The 21,848-nt window shown below is 43.6% G+C and overlaps 1 protein-coding gene across 2 annotated transcripts in view; it reads right to left on the bottom strand.

Annotated features, from left to right (window-relative positions):
- Positions 1-1,022: 1,022 nt before the first annotated feature.
- EWSR1 (EWS RNA binding protein 1) overlaps positions 1,023-21,848 on the bottom strand; it is a 29,927-nt gene continuing 9,101 nt past the window's right edge. Inside the window, exons 5-17 of one of the 2 annotated variants that reach the window (XM_081252181.1) lie at positions 19,423-19,609; positions 17,230-17,397; positions 14,957-15,168; positions 13,851-14,031; positions 11,025-11,059; positions 10,459-10,491; positions 10,017-10,135; positions 4,591-4,720; positions 3,631-3,753; positions 3,082-3,244; positions 2,564-2,661; positions 1,608-1,860; positions 1,023-1,423 (exon numbers count right to left, since the gene is read on the bottom strand). In XM_081252181.1, the coding sequence (XP_081108307.1) occupies positions 1,384-1,423; positions 1,608-1,860; positions 2,564-2,661; positions 3,082-3,244; positions 3,631-3,753; positions 4,591-4,720; positions 10,017-10,135; positions 10,459-10,491; positions 11,025-11,059; positions 13,851-14,031; positions 14,957-15,168; positions 17,230-17,397; positions 19,423-19,609 (1,742 nt within the window). In that variant the 3' untranslated portion in view covers positions 1,023-1,383. Of the gene's footprint in view, positions 1,424-1,607; positions 1,861-2,563; positions 2,662-3,081; positions 3,245-3,630; positions 3,754-4,590; positions 4,721-10,016; positions 10,136-10,458; positions 10,492-11,024; positions 11,060-13,850; positions 14,032-14,956; positions 15,169-17,229; positions 17,398-19,422; positions 19,610-21,848 lie in introns of those variants that run through there. The other variant, XM_081252182.1, reaches the window with a different exon arrangement.

Raw genomic sequence — 21,848 nt, 5'->3', positions numbered from 1 at the left:
CATCCAGGTAGGCTGGGGAGAGAGCAGAAGACCCGGGGTGAATGGTCAGACCGTGAGGCCAGGAGGGTGCTGTAAGCAGTGTACCCACTTCCCCGGGCCCTGCTCCCACTGGGCAGGGGATGGAAGGGAAAATTCACTCCAAACCCTTGCCCCTTCCCCTGGCTGAAGGTGACAATCTCTCCTTGAGCCTTAGGACACTAGCTATCTTTGACTGGGTGGGTGTGTTAAGGCCGAAGTTTGTTTCTTGAGCATCTGCCTGGGGACACATTTATGGACTAAGTTACAATTGCTTACCTGGAAAATGGCTTTTCCCAGATGGACGTGTTAAGAGCCTTGGATCTTTGAATGACTGAAACCTACTGGCCTGCTTTGGATACTTATCTTCATGCGGCTCCAAGAAGAGACCAGACTGACCACAAGGCCGACAGGTGATGGGTCTGGGGCTCTTCACATCTCCTCCCCGACAACAGAAATGTGCTCTGACCCCACACAAGGCAACCAAGGCAGTCTTAACCAAGGCCTCCATTTTAGTCTTAGGCTGTTTACCTAATTTTAAAACTCTAACCCCATAACATCAAGGAAGCACAATAACCACTACCACTTGAGTAGCAAATATAAAAACGGTTCCCCTCCTTAGCTGTCACTAAGGCAGACCTGCATCCTGAAGCGTGTGGAGCCTCAGAGGCCCACCAACTCCGCCACTGCTGGGAGGGGCGTTCACAGAGGGCCCTGGGACCCAACGCTCCCTCAGAGGGCTCCCAGCCACGGATCCCCAACACAGCACCCCCCACCACTGCAAATCCGACAGACCTGGGCTATGACGTCCCCTTGAGACACGGCTCAGGGTCCAAGTGACACTCGAACCCCCTTTCCTTGCCAGCAGCACCGTGACCCGCACCGCACTGTCTCATCTTGACCGTTCTGATTTCCTCACACACGACGCTTGAATGAGCTGTGATCTGGGGGTTGGGGGCATGCTCCAAGTAGATGTGCAGTGGCTGCAGAACAGAGGCCGAGAAGGATGACGGTTTATAAACATTTGGAATTTTATTTAAAAAAAAACATCACAACCATGAACATTGTTACAGTTAGAGAGGCCCTCTTGGTTCTCCACAATGATACTGAGCATGCTCACAAGGGATTCCCATTGTTTAGTCTTAGTTACTAACAACCATCTTTAAAAGAAGGAAAAAAAAAAACTCGGCACACTACCATTTAACTTGTTTTAATGTTTCTTCACAAATGGTGAAAAATACTAAAGTACAGACAGGAATAATCATAATGTTGTGGCCAACATTATAAATATGGAATTATAAATTTAAAACATTTTCTGGTTTAAAAAATAAATCTGGTAGTCAATGCAGCTCTGCGGGGTCTCTGCGTCTAGTAGGGCCGGTCTCTGCGTTCCTGACGGTGCTCGCCTCTGCAGGGCAAGAAGGAAAAAGGGGCAATGTGTTAAAATGGGGAGAGGAAAGGAAGCCCTTCCACAGCCCTGTGCTGAGCTTCTTGCCTCATTCCCACAGAGCGGGTGAGACCTGCTCCAAAGATGGGAACGGCCTGCCGCCCAATGGGCCCTGTGCTCAACAGCTGGTTCTACCACCACATACTTATCCATTTTTCCAGGTCCTCCACGCCCGCCTCTTCTTCCTCCCATCTGTTCCATCAGAGGTCCAGGGGGTCCCCCAGGGCCACCTCGTCTTCCTCCACCAAAGCCACCGCGGTCCATGCCCCGGGTGCCACGGAAGCCACCTCTGTCTCCACCACGGCCACCTCTGAACATTCCACCAGGACCACCTCGATCCATGAGGCCACCTCTTCCTCCCCGCATGCCACCAGGGCCACCTCTGCCACGGTCACCGCCTAAGGTAAGGGAAAGTACAGGAGAGGACAGAGAATGGGTGAATGCAGAGGTCCCCTCAGGATCTGCTGTCTTCCCCCAGAGCAGAACGGATATTTTACTCACCCGAACACCTGGGTCACAGTTTAGAACTGATGATGGAACTACAGGTGACCCTTGAACAACAGGTTTGAGGTGCATGGGTCCACCTATATACACATCGATTTTTTTCCACTAAATATAAACTACAGTACTACACGATCTGAGGTTGGTAGAATCTGAGGATGTGGAACCACAGATATGGAGGGAGGGCCGACGGTAAAGTTCTAAGTGGATTTTTTTTTTTTTTTCGGTATGCGGGCCTCTCACTGTTGTGGCCTCTCCCGCTGCAAAGCACAGGCTCAGCGGCCATGGCTCACGGGCCCAGCCGCTTGGCGGCATGTGGGATCTTCCCGGACCGGGACATGAACCCCTGTCCCCTGCACCAGCAGGTGGACTCTCAACCACTGCGCTACCAGGGAAGCCCCTAAGTGGATTTTTTGACTGCACAGGCCCAGCGCCCCAACCCCCGCATTGTTCAAGGGTCAACCGTGTAACTTAAAGAGCCCCAGTGTCCAGGGCTGCACTTGCTGAAATCACCAACCTGGTTTGGGCAGCTGAATTTTGTTTACCAAGCCCACCAAGTTAACACAAGAGGTTTAGTGCCAAGAAGCTGAGGGTACCTACCCGGGGGTGGGAAAGGTGGTGGGAGGAAGCCTTCAGGCTTTGGGGCCTTACACTGGTTGCACTCTGTTCTCCACGCAAAGTTCTGGTTTCCACACCCCCTGCATAAAGTTACATCACAACAGTATCACTTATTGAACAAGTGAAGGCACCACCTGAGCAGAAACCACCATCATCACTGAGTCCCAGGGTCCAACACCAGTAAGAGGATCAGTCCACAGAAAATGGCTTTTGAGCCGTAGCCTCAGGCAGCAACACACCACAGCACCAGAGTTTGATCCAGCAAAGTCTCTGTACAACCATGTGGGCCTGAGTCCAGTGGACTGTGACCTTCTCCCAAAGGCTCCAAAACAGCCAGTAAAGGACCGACTAGGCCACCACCGCCCCCAGCAGAGCCATCAGGGTCATCATTACGCTCCTCTGGATGAAAAGAATCCAGCAGGCCTCTCCAGAATGGGAATGGGGCAAGATGTAGGGAGACTGCACTAGTAGGCTATCAGTGCGCCCAGAGAAGTACATACGGATTGGGGCACTGCCAGTCTCCAGCTCGGTGCTGGACATTTCCTCCTCCAGAAGGGTTCCCTCGGGAACCGCGGGGCCCTCTTGGTGGGAAGCCTCCTCTGTCTCCTCCACGGCCTCCCATGCGACCCATGGGTCCTCCAGGACCTCCTGGGCCCCCTGGACCTGCAATAAGAAAGCATAAACCACCTCTTTGCAGCACCAGATTTGCTACAGGCATACGTCTCATGAAGGGAATCAGAGATCACAGCTGTCGCTGCCCCATGACCTGGCCCATACTTTCCCACAGGCCCAAGGGCTAGCCACTATCATCATCACTGCAGTTAGCTCCACAACTTGAGAAGGGCAGATGAAGAGAACCCATCCTCTTTCTTTTACTCCCACAAACTTTTACCGTCAGCATCCAGTAGGCTAGTATCAATTCTACACACCTTTTCAGTATTGCTAATGGGCTTGCCTTCACTCTAGAAACCAAGTTCCTCAAAGACAAGTGTACTAAAAAACTTCCGAAGCAACACAGAAAGAGCGCACAGACAGGATCCAGTACACACCTCCTCGGAGCGGCGGCGGCATCCCTCTGCCCTCACGGGGGGGCATTCCTCCCCGCATGCTGTTCATTGGAGGCTTCTTCCGAGCAAGAGAAACTTTAAGTTTGCTCCCTTGAAAATCTTTCCCTGAAACAAGATAACAGAACGCCAATTACTCCCAACCTCCAACTCTTAGTCCCCTTGAGGGACCAGGCAAGGTTAGATGACTCCTTTTTCACCAACCCCGCCCTATTATCAAACCAACCATTCCTGCTTCATCAAGTGTGCCCACCCATGATGTTCCCTAAGATTTTGACAGGCAAGGCCAGAAAAGCCTTTAAAAGAAACAAACAGAAGAACAAAAAAATAGGGTGAGAAGCAAGGACAAGTAGAGCAGGAAGTGGCCAATAGAGGAGAGGCAGAACTTTCTGACACTTTAAAGTTGGTTTTGTGTGACGTGAAATTCCAGGATCAATGTCAAAGCCACATATATATGTAAACGCAAATGTATACGGCTGAGGTGTCTGTGGGACTTCTGCACCTCTGACATCTGTGCTTAGATAAGAATTACAACTTTAGCATGAGGCTTTGAACAACAATGACGGAAAGTAAGGGATCTCTTAACCCACGGTCAGCACCCGGGCCCTCATGTGGCTGAGGGGAGCGCGACAAGCACTTCCCAGCAGCCATCCAGTGCTCCTCCAGGAGCAGACAGAGGGTCTTCTTGCTCCTCTGGCTCTTGAGGTCCTCCTTCCTGCCATGTCCTATAGCCACACAGAGGGAGAACCTATCTGTCCCCGGTCCCTAGAACCACTTTAAGAGAACAACATTCTAACAGCCAGAATTAAATACATCAGAGCAAGACCCTTTCTTTACCCACAAGCTAACACAGGCAACACTCGCTACCAGACCCTCTGTGTGCCCCAGAGGTGGCAGAGCTCAGAAGGCCAGGAGCACACACCCTTGTTGACCTCGGGTTCCTACCATCAAACCACTCGACGGCAGTTTTGGCAGTTGGCGGGTCTTCATAGGATACAGTAGCATCGCCTTTGGGCTTTCCTGTTTCCTTGTCCAAATAGATATGGATCATGGGTTGTCCAGTCCTCTTGTTTATCTAGGCATAAAATAGCATAATGAAGCTGTGACTAGAATATACTAGTTTTCAGGGGAAAAAATCCATGTGAAATTCTTCTTTTTTTTTCCATCCAAGTTCTTTAAACTGTCAAAAGCAGTAAATTTTCCAGATACACATTCAGAAGGATGTTCTTACAGTTTATCTCTGAGTGGTGGAATTATGGGTGACTTATTTCCTAAATAGCTACCACAAATCTGTACTTAGAAGACTTTCCCTCTTAGATGTGTTTTATCGTAAAACCAAAATAGGTTTTATCATAAAACCAAAGTTCCAAATTGTGTAAATGAACAGTACAGGTCCCATTCCTTCCCCAGCCACCTTTTCCTGTGTCCCTCCCTGCACCTGCCCCAACACCCTGTACGTCACCCTAACAGGCACCCAGTGAGCAGCCACCTAGGACTCAGTCAGGCTTTGATGCCATCATATAAGACACATCTCACATAAAAATTACCCTGAAATCATTAAGTACAACATACAGGGCTGTGAGTGTGCTAAAAGGAGTCTTGGTTATCTCAAGTTCAACACAGCCAGTTTTTCCTCCAGAGACAGAACAGATGACTAGTTTTTCAGCTCAACACCAGATGCAAGTGGCTTGAATTCAAGAGCCACACTGCACAAGAATATGGCTTTATGTGTTTTTTGCATATGATCAAACTCTTATCTGCATTTATAGATAAATTATGATATATATATATATATGCTGATACCTATGTTTTTATAAAGGACACACACATAAACACTGAAAGGAAATGTGGCGAAATAGTGCTATGAATGATGGGGTATGTCAGTTTAAAATCTGTAATTTTACAAAACTTTGATAGTAAACACTGCTTTCTTAACTATAAATAAACCCCACATACCCAAATAAACAACATATAAATCACAAGTAGAGAAAAATCTTATATGATTTAAGATTTACCAAAATCGCTGGATCAGAAAACGCCATTCAAAATAGACCATTAACTAAAAAATAAATCTAAAAATAAAATAAAGATCTGCAAAACTTTTAAGGAGACTGGCTTTACCAAAGACCTAATAAATGGAGAAATACAATGTTAATGGGGAGTGAGGGGGGAAACTACTCAGTACTATAAAAATGTCAATTCTCGGGCTTCCCTGGTGGCGCAGTGGTTGAGAGTCCGCCTGCCGATGCAGGGGACACGGGTTCGTGCCCCGGTCTGGGAAGATCCCACATGCCGCGGAGCAGTTGGGCCCGTGAGCCATGGCCGGTGAGCCTGCGCGTCCGGAGCCTGTGCTCCGCAACGGGAGAGGCCACAACAGTGAGAGGCCCGCGTACAGCAAAAAAAAAAAAAAAAAAAAAAAAAAAAAAAAAAATGTCAATTCTCCTCAAATTCTTAGATTCAGTGACTTCCCCGCAGTGGTTAAGAATCCGCCTGCCAGGGGCTTCCGTGGTGGCGGAGTGGTTGAGAGTCCGCCTGCCGATGCAGGGGACACGGGTTCATGCCCCGGTCCGGGAAGATCCCACATGCCGCAGAGCGGCTGGGCCCGTAAGCCATGGCCGCTGAGCCTGCGCGTCCGGAGCCTGTGCTCCGCAATGGGAGAGGCCACAACAGTGAGAGGCCCGCGTACAGCAAAAAAAAAAAAAAAAAAAAAAAAAAAAAAAAAAAAAAAGTCAATTCTCCTCAAATTCTTAGATTCAGTGACTTCCCCGCAGTGGTTAAGAATCCGCCTGCCAGGGGCTTCCGTGGTGGCGCAGTGGTTGAGAGTCCGCCTGCCGATGCAGGGGACACGGGTTCATGCCCCGGTCCGGGAAGATCCCACATGCCGCAGAGCGGCTGGGCCCGTAAGCCATGGCCGCTGAGCCTGCGCGTCCGGAGCCTGTGCTCCGCAATGGGAGAGGCCACAACAGTGAGAGACCCGTGTACCGCAAAAAAAAAAAAAAAAAAAAAAAAAAAAGAATCCGCCTGCCAATGCAGGGGACACGGGTTCGATCCCTGCTCCAGGAAGATCCCACATGCCATGGAGCAACTAACCCCGTGTGCCACAACTACTAAGCCCTCACGTGCAGCAACGAAGACCCGATGCAGCCAAAATAAATAAATAAAATTCTTACAGGTTCAGTAAACATCCAATAGGTTTTTGTGGGGGTTTTTGCCGCTCTGCACAGCATATGGGATCTCAGTTCCCTGACTAGGGATCAAACAAGTGCCCCCTGCAGTGGATGCGCGGAGTCCTAACCACTGGACCGCCAGGGAATTCCTCCAATTGGGGTTTTTTAAGGAACTTCATAAACTGGTTCTAAAATGTATATATATATAAAATGTATATATATAGAAGAACAAGGAGTAAACAACAAAACATTTCTGAAGAAAAAGAATAAAACAGAAGAATTTGCCTTACTGGGTATCAATATTGAGCATAGAGTAATTAGCAGTGCTACTAGCATAGGATCATGCAAATTAACCAAGTATACAAAACAGCCAAGAAACAGCTCCAGGCAGAGGTGTACTTTCTATGTGAAAGCATTCTATACCACCAGGGAGAAGATGGCTCTTTCAAAAGATGTTGCAGAATAAAAGGTCTTGCAAATAGAAAAAAAAAAAAGACACACACCAGTAAGGTAATGACCTCTAAGTTCAACTACAGTAAAATTAAGAACTTCTACTCATCAAAAAAAAAAAAAAAAAAAAAATAAGTGGGCCACAGGGAATTCCCTGGCAGTCCAGTGGTTAGGACTCTGCCCTTTCACTGCTGAGGGCACAGGTTCAATCCCTGGTTGGGGAACTAGGATCCTGCAAGCTGTGTGGCACGGCCAAGAAAAGAAAAAAGTGAGCCACAAACTGGGAGACCTGTATTTGCAACAAAGACAAGAATCAGCATTCACAGACCTACTTGAGAATGGACTTCAGGATATGGGGAGGGGGAAGGGTAAGCTGTGACAAAGCGAGAGAGAGGCATGGACATATATACACTACCAAACGTAAGGTAGATAGCTAGTGGGAAGCAGCGGCATAGCACAGGGAGATCAGCTCGGTGCTTGGTGCTTTGTGACCGCCTGGAGGGGTGGGATAGGGAGGGTGGGAGGGAGGGAGACACAAGAGGGAAGGGATATGGCAACAGATGTATATATATAACTGATTTACTTTGCTATAAAGCAGAAATTAACACACCATTGTGAAGCAATTATACTCCAATAAAGTTGTAAAAAAAAAAAAACAGCATTCAGACAATAAAGAACCACTAATCAACAAAGGACAAACAACTCAATGAAAAATGCGTACAAAACACAAACAGGTATTTCAAAGAAGACAGCGTGCCATTATAACACTATTAATGATCAGGAAAAAGCAAATTAAATTACATTTCCATTTTCTTCTACCAGATTAGTGAAAGTTAAAAAAAAGGTGATCCCGGTGAGGCTGTGGCAGGTGTGCAGTCAGAGTGCCAGTGGGAGTCTAAGCTGGTCAGCCAGACAGTTATTTTGAGGTTAAACACTGTACACATCTTAAGAACCAGCAGTTCTACACCTGGGCATAGTGGGTTCTCATTATCTGTGGATTCCAATTTGCAAATGTGCCTACTCATCAGTATTTTGCCTACCAAAATCAAAACTTGTGGCACTTTTTGTGGTTACTTGCAGACATGCACAGAGCGTGAAACACATGTTGCCAGATGCACATGTTCCCAGCTGAGAAGGAACAAGATGATGCTCTCCCCTCTCGTTCTAGCTCTCTCTAGAAGACCAGAGGACAGAGACTGGGAGGATGGGGCAGTGTTCTGTAAGAAGTTCTGGCTCTGGGACTAGATGGATGAATATGAATACCAACTTGGGCAAGTCACATTTCTGAATCTTTTTTTCTTTGTAAAATGAAGTGAGTAGGATCTATCAGGATGACTTTTTTTAGAATTTATGATTATAATATATGTGAGATGTGTGTATTTGTACATACTTGCCCCAGGGACAGTGGCTCAGCATTCACTAATTCAGTGTTTATAGTGATTTTACAGAACTTATGGGGCAGTGGCTCAGCATTCACTAATTCAGTGTTTATAGTGATTTTACAGAACTTAACTACCATGAATAACAAGAATCAACTATATACACAATAGAGAAACTAGCACACCAGGAGACAGGTACAAGGACATTCACTGGAGCATGGCTTATAAACTAAAAAGTTACCAACAGCCTGTTAAGAGAATTTATGAATAACTTGTGATGTATTTATGAATGAAATACAAGATGCCCAGACTTCTGAAATTTTGACCTAGGGACCCCACCCTTCTCAAAATCCCAGTTTCTTAGTTTTCCTCATCTAATTAATAACCCCACCACCATTACAGCAGCTCAGACCAAACCATTCTAGCCACACTAGCTTCTTTGAGCTTACCAGGCAAGCTCCTGCCTCACTATTCCCTCCACTATTCTGAAATTATTTCCCTGCTCCTAGTGGCTCTGTTCCTCATTTTATCCCTGTTCTATCTTGCTGTGTTTATTTTCCTCCCTAACAATCACGATCACTGAATATAGCACAACTATATTCCTTTTTACAATATGTTCCCCACTATATGTAAACTCCAAGGGTTCTTATCTGTTTGTTCCCAGTATACTGCCTTACAGTAGTGTTTAATAAATACTCTTCAAAATTATGTAAAACAAAATATTACTGAGGACACATCTATAAAGTAAAGAAAGGGAATGATAAATTTCAGGATGGGAGTTGAGAGAAGGGGTAAAACTGGGAAGACGTATACCAGGTACTTCAAAGGTACTCATATAAAGCCGTACTTCCTATGCTGGGATATGGATACGTAAGTGTTTTTTTTTGTTTTGGGTTTTTTTTTGCGGTATGCGGGCCTCTCACCGCTGCAGCCTCTCCGGCTGCAGAGCACAGGCTCCGGACGCGCAGGCCCAGCCACTCCGCGGCACGCGGGATCCTCCCAGACCGGGGCACAAACCCGCGCCCCCCGCATCGGCAGGCGGACTCCCAACCACTGCACCACCAGGGAAGCCCCGTAAGTGTTATTTTTAAAACTATGTCATATTCTGTATTTCACTGTAAGTAATGTTCGTGTTAAGTATTCTTACAATTAACATGATAATTATAAAAAATGACCCTGAGTTACCAAGTATGCTTAAATCATGTTTAGCATTTCTTTTCTATAAAAAAATTTTTGTCTTTTGTATTTTAAGGAGCAAACCACAATATGGACAGTCCAGAAGGAAAAGTCATGCAACTTCAGAAACTCTCAATTCTCTTTAAAATGCTCTGTGGTTGAAAGATCTGCCAGATCACATGGTCACGCTTTCACTTACCTTGACAACTCCACACTGCTTAAAGAAGTCTGCCAGATCATCTAGAGTCACACTGTCACTTAATCCTTGCACATAAATTGCACTGTTGTCACAGTCTTCATCTGGATCTACAGGTGGGCCTTCCAGAGAAAAGTAGACAAAGGGAGTTACTGTCATGTATCCATAAGGGCTTATTAACCAATGGTCACTACTGCCCACTGGTATTCATCACAAAGCTAAGAGAACTACCAACCTTACTAATAAGAATGACATGGAACTCTTGGTTTACTTTATTTTTGTTTAAGGTGGTTATGAGTAGTCACTCATGATAAAGGAAGCCCCAAACTGCTCTTGACAGCAAGAGTATCCCATTGATTTACCAGGCTGTTGAACCCCAACACACACTTGCTTCTGTGCTATTCATTTATAAAGCACAATATAAAAATCAGGAATTTGGAATTACCTAAATCAAGATCTGGTCCTTCGTCCATGGGTCCTGCCAACCAGGAAAGATCATATAAAATACTGTTAGTGCACGTCTTGCAAGCTACAAACCTTACAAACACACATAGCTATCTACTACACCACCATGTGATGGGGCTTCATTAAATTCAAAATGACCCGCACTGCTAAAATGGAGCAGTGCCCCTTTAACATTGTGAAAGGTTTGCTAGGGTTTGCTTTTTCTTTGCTGGTTTGCTTTTAAACCATTAACCAAATACACTCTCAATGCTTATGTGCCAAATTAGTGTTAAATTTAAGTCAAATTTTTTCCTCCAAATAAACCAAATTTTAAAACTGTATTCTCCCCCATATTACAGAAGCAGTTGCTCAATACTTCAAGTTACCCTTTGTTTTGTAACCATAGGTTAACCTTATTACCCCTAAGACAATGCCGGCAGTACCCATTAGTCTCTTTTGTATAGATCATTTTTAAACCGCTTATGAAACTAATATAAAATTATAGTTTTCTAAAAACTGACTGTATTTTTTTTTAAACACTATCCATGGTAATACTCAAAAACTTACCACCAGGCTTATTGAAGCCACCTCGCTCTCCAGCGCTGCTGGGGGGATAAACGAAGAAATGAAGGCCTTTCCCTTTAAAAGCCAGTACCGCTCTGAGCCTTGGGGGGGCTCGTGGGGAAGAAGGGCACTGGCTAAACACATCTCCAAACAATGCATCTCTCTCATCTTGTCACTATGCCTTTCTTCAGGGCAGCTCGCTCAAATTTCCTTTATATACAACCTTGCTCCTCTGATTGTACACACCACTGTGGTTGGTTCCTTTCATTTCGGGGGGCTGGTATTAATAGTGCAATACTTGGCAAATTGGGGGAAAAATACATCCCAAACACCCACCCCGTCAGCTGAAAAACAGGGAGAGCTTGGTGTGGAGAGAAGTAGCAAGCTGGGGTAACTGCTGTGATGAATCTTTTCATGTTCATAAAGGTGCACCCTCAACCTCTCCCAGGGGAGAGCCAAGTGAGGCCCTGGGCTTCCTAACAAGTCACAGTATAATAAAGCAGGAGACACCAAAGTAAAGGCCTAGAACACACACCAGAGGACGCATCCAGCCGATCTTCAGCATAAAGCCATACATTTCAGGGCACTAATGGGTTTAACAATCGCTGTGAAAGGAGAATTTACAACAAATACCAAGGCTCCACGGACTGGGGGTGCAACTTTATAGACATACCAGTTGAAAACAATGACAATGGCAGTATAAAATCACCGCCTTACATACTTTAAAGGGGGAAGAAATATGAATTGGGCCTTTTTGTTTTTTAAAAAATTAAATAAAGGCAGCTCCTCAGTGGGAGGCCCTGAGCTTTTTCTAACCAGTATTGCACCTTTAATACCTGAATATACAATTTCAAGCTGTTGCATGCAGCTTTGTTTCCTTTTTAAAAGTACACACCATAAAATGTTCTCTCTCTTTAAACACAAAAGTTTACACTTTAATGTTACACAATTCTAGAGTATTATACCTCCTCTGGTTCATTACCAAACAACAAGTATGCAGTTACCAAAGTTACAGAAGGATTCCATTTATACAATGAATACATTTTGTTAAAAATATTCTATGTATATTTTTCCTCTCCATATGGACACCGTGTCTAGTCCCACTTTTCATTATGCTGCCGGCTGAGTACTGAGTACGGGTACTTTTTAAGTATTGAAGTGTATACAAGGCTCTCACTTTGTAACCTGTAGCATATAAATGCGACAAAGCATGTTAAAAAGTTTCCACGTTTAACAGCCAATGAAAATATCAAAATACTGAGGCAATGAAAAAGGGCATGTTAACAACATTGAGTGCCTTACCTGCAGAAGACACTGAAAACCATCACCACACCACAATAAAAAAGAGGGGAGAGGGGAAAGCCCTTGTCCCGTCCCCAAAGGATCCAACCGACTGCTTCACAGTCTGTTGAAAAACCTATGAGGAAAGCCATGATGTTTTCTATGGCTTCAGGAGAGACTTCTCACCCAGAAAGAGGGAACCCCTCTACTAGCAAAGTCTAGCAAAATTAGGAGAATTATTACTTCTGGAGAATTAAAATGAATAAACTTGAAATTGGTTTTGCAATCAAAAAATACTAAGGATTCTAGGTGATTGGAAACGTGATGATAGTGATTTCAAGTGTCTACATCTATTTAAAACATCCATAAAGAAGGTGAAACCTTTATAATGGAATGACATTCTTCAAATCAGAATATTAATTTTACTTTATACCAAATTATTCACAAGTTTTTGCATCTTGTAAAATGACTTTCTTCCAATAAAGATTTCACCAAAGCCTTTTTAAGTTATGCAGAATATGCAAAACAGTATTTTAAACCAGTATTGTTCAATAGTAAACAGACTGCTAATGTAAAAAATAAAGACCAACTTTTTAATGTATTTAATCTTGAAGTACATTTCTAAAGAAATTCTATTCAGTTTTTCCTTGAACCTACAGTGGCACCAAATCCAATTTATACTTACATTAACATTCTGCATAACTTTTTTTTTTTTTTTTTTTTTTACTATTTATATAGGGACAGAACACACACAGAACTAAGCCTTCTGGATTATGTTAACCAACATTATACCTCACCTTCATCAAAGTATAGACACCAGAAAGGGGAGAGGGTATGGGAGAAGGGAGGGGAAGGGTAGGCACAGGTAACAGGGTTATGTTACTGATCTAAACAAAGTTTTCTAAACCAGATTGTGCCATCAATTAAAATGGTCAAACCGATTTAGACTTCTCAAAATCTCCAATGGGAAGAGTGATCCCATAATTATATACGTTACTCTTCAAAAAGCTATTGGACTTCTTGTGTACCAGATGCACCTCAGGCCATTGTTCAAGTGTTATGGGACCAAGATCTTCATCACTATGTTCAACAGTTCCGAGTACAAACAGAAGTTGGGGACAAACATTGTGGAAGACAGCTGCATTCCTTTTTTGCAGTATATATACCAGGTTATTTCAAGACAACCATTCAGAAGCAATTAGTTAAATACCTAGGGTTGTTATAAGAGTTGTGTGTGTTCCATCCCAAGTCTATTACCCACAGAGGCTTTTGACCTCTGGAAACCATGAAGGGAACTGAAAGCTCTAGTTTCAAAACCATTCTTTGTTCTCCCCCATCCCAACCAAGTAGATTGGCACTGAAAAAAGCAAACTGCCTCTAGATATGCCACAGAGATGACATTTCCATGTTTTGGAAGATGGCTTGGGCTCATCAGATTATCCATGGAAATGCAGAAATAAATTTCTTATGTCTTTCAGTCCCTTCTTTCCATTGAAAATCCTATGGATGAAACAAAATTAGGTAAAAGGAGAAAAGGTTTGCTCTTACCCCATTCCACCGCGTCCTCCTCCCCGCCCACCTCTGCTCATGCCTCCACGATCAAATCCCCCTCTTCCCCTGCCCCGGTTATCAGGGCCACTCATGCTCCGGTTCTCTCCTGGTCCGGAAAATCCTCCAGACTCCTGCCCATAAACACCCATGCTACTGGGGTGGTCCTGTCGGAATGAACCTGAGGAAAGAGTCACATCTGTAAGCCGTGGACCAGCATTTACACCACTGCCTGTTGTACTTTCTCCTGGAATCATAGAATTCTCAATTGCAAGGCACAAACCAAGGTACCATCTTCTTTACACCTGATTAAGCACCCCTGATCAGTGGGCTTTTTGAAGTTCAACAAGAACAGCTGGCTCATTAAGGCTGAAGTAACCTCATATAGTTCATCTAGAATAAACCACTCCCAAACAAAAAAAGGACTCTGGTCAACAGTTTACAGGGTTCTGTATCCTAAGATGTCTTTAAAAAGTTGCTTCTTTAAACCACACTCAAGAAACAAAAATGGAGCCAGGTTTCTTGGGGGTTGCTAAGGGGTAGTCTCCATCATGTAGCACTACTCATCTCATTGTCATAATGAGACATACTCAGGATGGAATTTAGTTAAAAGACAACAACAATCCAGGTAAGAGATTAAACTGTGAAAACAGTTTTTTGTTTTTGGTTGCTTTTCCACATAAAACTGTAAGCATTCTGTGAAACTTTTTTTGGTTTGTTTTACGAATGTAAAAAAACCCAAAACATAGCATTCTGTTAACTATCAAAATTGCAGTAGTCTTCAATAGCTACCCACTCACTCTCTCTTAATAAGCTGGGGTGGGCAGGCCATAAGAAATGCTGGCTTCACTCACTGCATATAACCTCCCCAAAGAGAGCAGGGCTGGCAGTCTACAACATTTTCTCTGGTCAGTTACAAACTCTCTTTTCTTGTAAGGCATACTAATAACAATTAAATTGGAGAAAAGCCAGGATATTAGCCAGGATATGATACCTTCAAGATGCATCCTGGAGTTCAAAAGTACACAATAGTAAAGAGCATTTCCCCATTTCAGAAACTCCAAACATTAACCATTCTTATTTGGTTTTCTCTCTTAGCAACTCACTCTGCTGCCCGTAGCTGCTGCTCTGTTGGCTATATTGACTTGGAGCCTGGCTGTAGGATCCAGTTTGGGGGGGGTAACTAGTGGGCGGCTGCTGCCCATAGCTGCTTTGTTGACCATAGCTACTCTGTTGTCCATAGCTGCTCGGTTGACCATAGGTGTTCTGCTGGGAGTAACTGCTCTGATCATAACTAGTCGGCTGTGTAGAAGAATAGCTGAAAGTAAAAAAAAAAAAAAAAAAAAAAAGCTTGTTAGGAAGGAGACTTGTTATTTCTTCTAGTCCCCTAAACATGAGACATAAATAGTACATAACATAGAAATCCTTAAAAATGCAGTTACTTTCTACATATTAACATACAATGAATTTAAAATAAGCAAATATTTTTGTATTCAGAATAAAGCTCTGAATGGAAGGGAGGGGATATTATTAAAAACAACCCATCTATAAAATGTACAACCCTAGGGCCTCTCCTTTACCCCCACCCTCATTAAAACAATAGTTATTCTCAACCAAATTCAAGGCAAATTTGGGAGTTTAGGTGCTTCCTGTATTAAGGGAAGAATATGCAGATGTGCTACCAGGGAAGGTTGCCCCAGCAAAAAGGCACTGAGAAAAATGAGGCAGTTAAGTGTGGTATTCAGTCCTGAGGCTGCCTCCAATAATTCCCTTGAGTGATGACAATTTTTCTGAAGCTAAAAGGCCACTTGGTGTGTGTTTGGCCACTTTTCTCTTGAGGATAAGTCTAAGTTTCAAACTGCTTTGGTATGTATACAGTTTCAAACTTTCAGACATGCCTGATCATCTGTGAAATCCAGGCATTAATAAAGAAAAGATGGACAAGGAAACATCAGTTATCGAGGCATTGTATGAAAGATAAATATTACATTGATATTCATCTTCACACATGTCAACTACAGGGCAGGGAAACTAAACAAAGATACATTCTTACACAGAAATAAAGCTTGAAAGAACTGGTATTAAACTCTGGATGAACCACGATAATGAAAAACCAAAAAGATGACACATTTTAATTCTAAGAACAACAATTTTAAGTATCACCACCTCCCTCACCACAGCTGTAAGGATTCAAAGGCCTCTCTTCACACCAAGTGCACCTATTCCACTAGCCAGATTAAGTGCTCTCAGCATGACAGCTGTGGGTGGGCCCTGTGGAAGAACTGCTAAAGCCCTGCCCACTGCTGCTCCAAGCTGAACAGAGACACTTACCAGTCAGCTGTATTGCTCATAAGCCTGCTCATGTCTGCTGTACTTTAATGTATAAACCAATGAAATGAGTACAAAAAGGGGAACTGTTAATTCTACCAAAACTAAGTTAACACTTTAGGACACAATTCAGACAATTCATTTGAAAACTTGCATCAAATTAAATGTGAGAACTTGCAGTTCTTCCTCTACTTTAAAGAAACCAAAACTGGACATTGTAGCTGCTGGTGTGGTTAATGTACGACAAAATACAGAACAAGTAAACTCTTAGTCAAAAGGAAGGGCCTTGGCCTAACCGTTAAAAGGCTGGTGCATGGACTTCCCTGGTGGCCCCGTGGTTAGGAGTCCGCCTGCCAACGCAGGTTTGATCCCTGGTCCGGGAAGATCCCACATGCCATGGAGCAACTAAGCCCGTGCTCCACAACTACTGAGCCTGCGCTCTGGAGCCCACGACCCATAGCTACTGAAGCCTGCACGCCTTGAGCCCGTGCTCCCCAACAACAGAAGCCACCACAATGAGAAGCCCGCACACCGCAACTAAGAGTGGCCCTCACTCACTGCAACCAGAGAAAGCCCGCGCGCAGCAACGAAGACCCAATGCGGCCAAAAATAAATAAACAAATAAATTTATTAAAAAAAAAGAAAAAAAAGCCTGGTGCATGAATGGACCTTTAAATATAAAATGATTAAGGTGAACTTTCTTTTTTCGAAAAAATAATGCCCTGCACTTTACCCAGCTCAAATGCATTGGAGAATGTGGCTTCTGTTTACCTGCTTTCATTGTTTCTCATCTGAATAAACTAAAAGAAAAAAATTCAAAGAAAAAACCTAGAGTGATAAAAACGTATTTAGAGAGAAGAGTTTTTGACTGTCAGGCACTGCTATCAGAACTTAGGACTGAGGTTTTAATGTACAATATGTGCTCAGGCTTATCACTGGGAGAATCAGATAACATAGCCCACCTGAGGAAGCAGAAGCAAGCTGGCCAGCCTGAAAAAAATCTGTTTTGTTATTCTACTAGTTCACTGGACACAAGAATGAGAAGACTGACCTGGTAGGCGGATAGGATGGTGGTGCCGTGACTGGCTGCATGGGGTAGCTCCCAGGTACCTGGGGATAACTGTAGTTACTCTGTCCATATCCTAGGCTGGGCTGGTTGTAACCCCCTGTGCTAGATTGAGGTTGACTAGTCTCAGCGGGTTTGTTACCATCCTGCGGTCTAAAAGGAGAAATAAAAAAGTGAGACTTTTTTCTCAACCACAAAACTCTTGGGTAAGAACTCTACAATCTATGAGCAATAAGCAATGTTAGTATTGAGCTTAGAAATATATACAATTGCAAAGTGAACTACATCAAAACCCAATGTCGGTCCAAATGTTTCTGCTGGAAGACAACACTAAAGATGGGGGAGACTTAATCTCATCCACAGAAGAGACATCAACATGCTCCATTCATTCCATATCAGCAGCTACAAAAGGCAGTTACAATACTTTGTACTGCCCATTTAAGAGATGTGGGAGGGGAGGTGGTTTGTTCGGGAAGAAAATGCCTTTTCTCAAAAAGGACCATTAAAGACAAACATGAAACTTTAACAATAATGCAAATTCTGGGTCAGAGTAACATTTACATAAGTCCATGGCATTTATAAGTTTGGACAATCTGTGGGTTTATGTCTCTTTTTATGTTTCTCATCTATTAAGAAGAGACCTGAAAAAAACATTTCCTAACTTGAACTGCCAGAAATTAACCTAACCCTGCCTCAGTCTCCATAATGGAAATACCAGAGTAGGGCAGGGACACACACAGGGATGGAGACAAACACACACACTCCTCTCACGCTCAGGTGAACTGGAAAATATCCTTGTTAAATGAGGAAAACCAATCTTAATCCCAAGGAAAAAAAAGAGGTTTCTATTATCCCTTTACCTTAACAGTTTATAACAGGGTTGTAGCAAAGTGAGCAGATGCTATTTTAAGCAAAGCCCAAGAATCAGCAGGCAGACCAGGGAGGATGTGGAAGCACTGGTTTCTCCAAAGAGCTGAAACAGGTCACAAGCCCCCTCTTTCCAGGGGAAAAGGGAGTAGCTATCACTGATCACAAGACAGCTGTTATAAAGTGTTAAGGATCGAAAAATTAAGAAAAAGTAACCAAAAAGGATGATTTATTCGAAGACCGATTAGTATATACCCCTACCCCCCAGCTATGGCTTGGATATACTGTTGCAATGGAGCATCAAATGGGACTTCAAACATCTGAGAATACTCTAGGTCAACTGAATTGGGACCCTACAGGAATCAGCTTAACACTAACCACTGCACAGGCTGTCTAGAAGAGGTAAACTACCAAGTAGCTCTGATTACTCACTGTGCATTTTAGAAGTAACCTCATGAGTGTTTGCCAGAGCTAATTTCTTACCTCTACAGCAGACAAAAAGTCTAGGTTACAAGTTGATCTCTTGTTTACTCCCTAAAAAGTCTTCTTTCAAACCAGAATTCAATGTTCATTCAAGACTGTATGCAGAAGCCACCTAAGTGCATTGCCTAAAGCAAAGACCTGAAATCTTCTGTTAAGTAATAATTAATACTGTTTACTTGCTAATCAGTCACGGAGTATGAACTTTGCTCAAATATTCACCCTATAGCAGGGCACCCAGTTAAGAATTTATACTTGCCTGGGATATTTAGATTACCAAGCCAATACATAATACAGAGAAAATCATGTCACCGACGTTTGACTTCTGGATATGGATATACCCTTTACTGACAACTGGATCGTGTGACTATTTCTTGAACCACATGATTCTACCCCCTACCCCAACTGTGAACTACAGTGTTTTTCCCAAAGAGAAAGGTGTTACCCATTTACAGGGTCAATAAAACCAAAGGTAAAAGCATCAAAGTACAATTCTATCAGTTGTTCTGTTGTGAGGAAACCACACTCAATTTTCTTCTGGGTTTAGCAAAGTAAATAAACAGCTTCCTCCTACAGAAAAGTCCACTCTTCTGAAACTAGACAACCCACTCAGTGACATTCCTCATTTTGGCCCCTGGATGGCACCATTTCTCTACTAAATGAAGAGTACTGTTTGTGGTGTGACTGTACCGGGTGAAGAATAATTAGTTAACACCTAAGTATGTGAGTACACACTACAAAGGAACCAAGTCATATATTCTCTAAGTGAGGCCTGCTCTCTTTTCTGAAAGCCTGAGGTTGCTGCATTAGGAGTAGGTGAGGGGGCCTTACCTTGCAGGCGCGGTGGCTGCTGGCTGCTGCCCATAGGCTGGATAAGCAGGCTGAGTGCCATATGCAGACTGAGCTGCATAGGATGCCTGGGTGGTAGTGACTGTAGCAGTGGTGGTATCATAAGCACCAGTGCCGTACCCCTGGACAGGCTGACTGTATGCCTGGGGGGCAGTTGGAGTAGAATATCCTGGAATAAAGGAGAGCTATGTCAGATTTCTGGCTCCTCAGAGACCTGCCTAGACACTCATTAACAGGACAATCTGTAAACCACCTACTTTCAACCATCATGATATTTAGCTCCTTTAAATATTTCCCCTTCAGTAAATATAGCAACAAACCAATATTTAAAGCCTAAGTTCTCTGAAAACACTCAGTTTTCAGCAAAGCACTATCTCTTTTGCTCTAAACCACACCTAAAAGAAAGGAGAGAGAGTAGGCCACAGAAAGTGCTGGTATAGAAAAAAGGGCTCCCTTTGCCCCCACCTTGAAAGCATTCAATAAGGCACAAGTCTGCTTTCACTAATTCTATACTCCCAACAGGAATAAAATGTCCCAGAAAGGGGGGTAAAAGGCAAATGACACAACATCTTTAAGTAGCTATAAAATAATGATCTATCATTTGGAATTATCTGCTTTCAGCCCCAAGCATCATGGGCAGTTCACGTTTAAGGAAACTGGAAACTGCAGAGAACATGTGTTTAATTTTCAGTGAGATGTTAACAATTGATTAAACACTCTAAGAACTGCTAATTTTGTTTCGGGTAACAAACAACTAAGAAAATGCTTGTTACCAGCACTAAGATTTGAAATGGCACATTAGTAATAAAGACATACTACAAATTATATTTGCTTACGTACATATGACCAACAAAGGTTTTCCCTATTTAACTTTTCTGATAAATTATTTTAAATTAAAGTTAACATTCCCAAAATAAACATCGAAAAGGTAAATGTTTTTCACATAATAAAACCATTTGAGATTCTAAGCCGGTCATCAAATTACCCACCCCATTTCCCTTATTTACCCACCACGAGCAAATGAGTCTTTTTCCTGCTCAGCAATACTGGAGGTGGACTCTGCAGCCCCCCTGCTATTTCCCTAACCAAATGTTACAGACCTGCTGTCACGGGTGTGCAGAGACCAAGCTAGGCTCTTTCCCTAGTTCCTGCCTCTGCCAAACCAGGTAGGATGCATGCCCTTTCTTTTCTTTCTTTTTTTTGCCATACTGCTCGGCTTGCAAGATCTTAGTTCCCTGACCAGGGACTGAACCCAGACCCTGGAGTCCTAACCACTGGACTTCCAGGGAATTCCTGGGATCCATGCCCTTTCATCTGGAACTTGGGTTTAGAATGTGACAACTCCCACCCCTGGACCTGCAGCTCCTAATTTGCGTCCCTTTCCTATAAAAAGTATTATAACCTTTCCTGGTGCTTGGCTTCCCTCCCTCCTACTCCTCCCTCATGGTCAACGAGCACAAGTAAGCCATGCAATAAAAAGTTGGGTCTAGCTGTCAGCATTTATGTCCATCAAAGAAAAACCCAAATCTCACTAAAGTAAAAATGTTTCAGTACTTAAACTTCAGTTAGAATAAAGTGTCCTCACTATATACACAAAAATAAATACAGGGCTTCCCTGGTGGCGCGGTGGTTGGGAGTCCGCCTGCCGATGCAGGGGACACGGGTTCGTGCCCCGGTCTGGGAGGATCCCACATGCCGCGGAGCGGCTGGGCCCGTGAGCCATGGCCGCTGGGCCTGCGCGTCCGGAGCCTGTGCTCCGCAACGGGAGAGGCCCCAGCAGTGAGAGGCCCGCATACCACAAAAAAAAAAAAATAAATAAATAAATAAATAAATAAATACAAATACCAATTTAGCCAAATACCAACAAATAACCAAAAACAAATACCAACTTCCCTTTGTACAATCTGAAGTGTCATCTTTTGTAGCACAGAATATAATACTTTCTTCTCCATCCCAAACATTTTAGGGAAATTCTGAAATTAATTATACACATACTTCCTTCTCAAATATGTTGGGCTGAAGTGTATATGAAAGCGTATTTCACAAAACAGGGAGCCCCAAGCACTGGACGTTTTTCGAGTTGGCATGTTATTCATCTGAACTGTTTATTTAATTTAAAAGTTCTTTGCAGAATCCTAATGTCAACCACATAAAGCACTCATTTATTTAACTGGAATCTAATTCCACCTACCCTATTACTCCTACACAGATTTTTTTTTTCCCTACATGAAAGGCCATCTATAAGATTTACAAGAAGAGGACTTCCCTGGTGGCGCAGTGGTTAAGAATCTGCCTGCCAATGCAGGGGACACGGGTTCAAGCCCCGGTCCGGGAAGATCCTACATGCCGCAGAACAACGAAGCCCGTGCACCACAACTATTGAGCCTGTGCTCTAGAGCCCGGGAGCC

The sequence above is a fragment of the Mesoplodon bidens genome (genome assembly GCF_964165515.1).
Source record: "Mesoplodon bidens genome assembly, chromosome: 13".
In the NCBI taxonomy this organism is placed as follows: Eukaryota; Metazoa; Chordata; class Mammalia; order Artiodactyla; family Ziphiidae; genus Mesoplodon; species Mesoplodon bidens.
The sequence above is the reverse complement of the archived record's forward strand: the minus strand, read 5'-3'. Positions and strand labels throughout refer to the sequence as shown.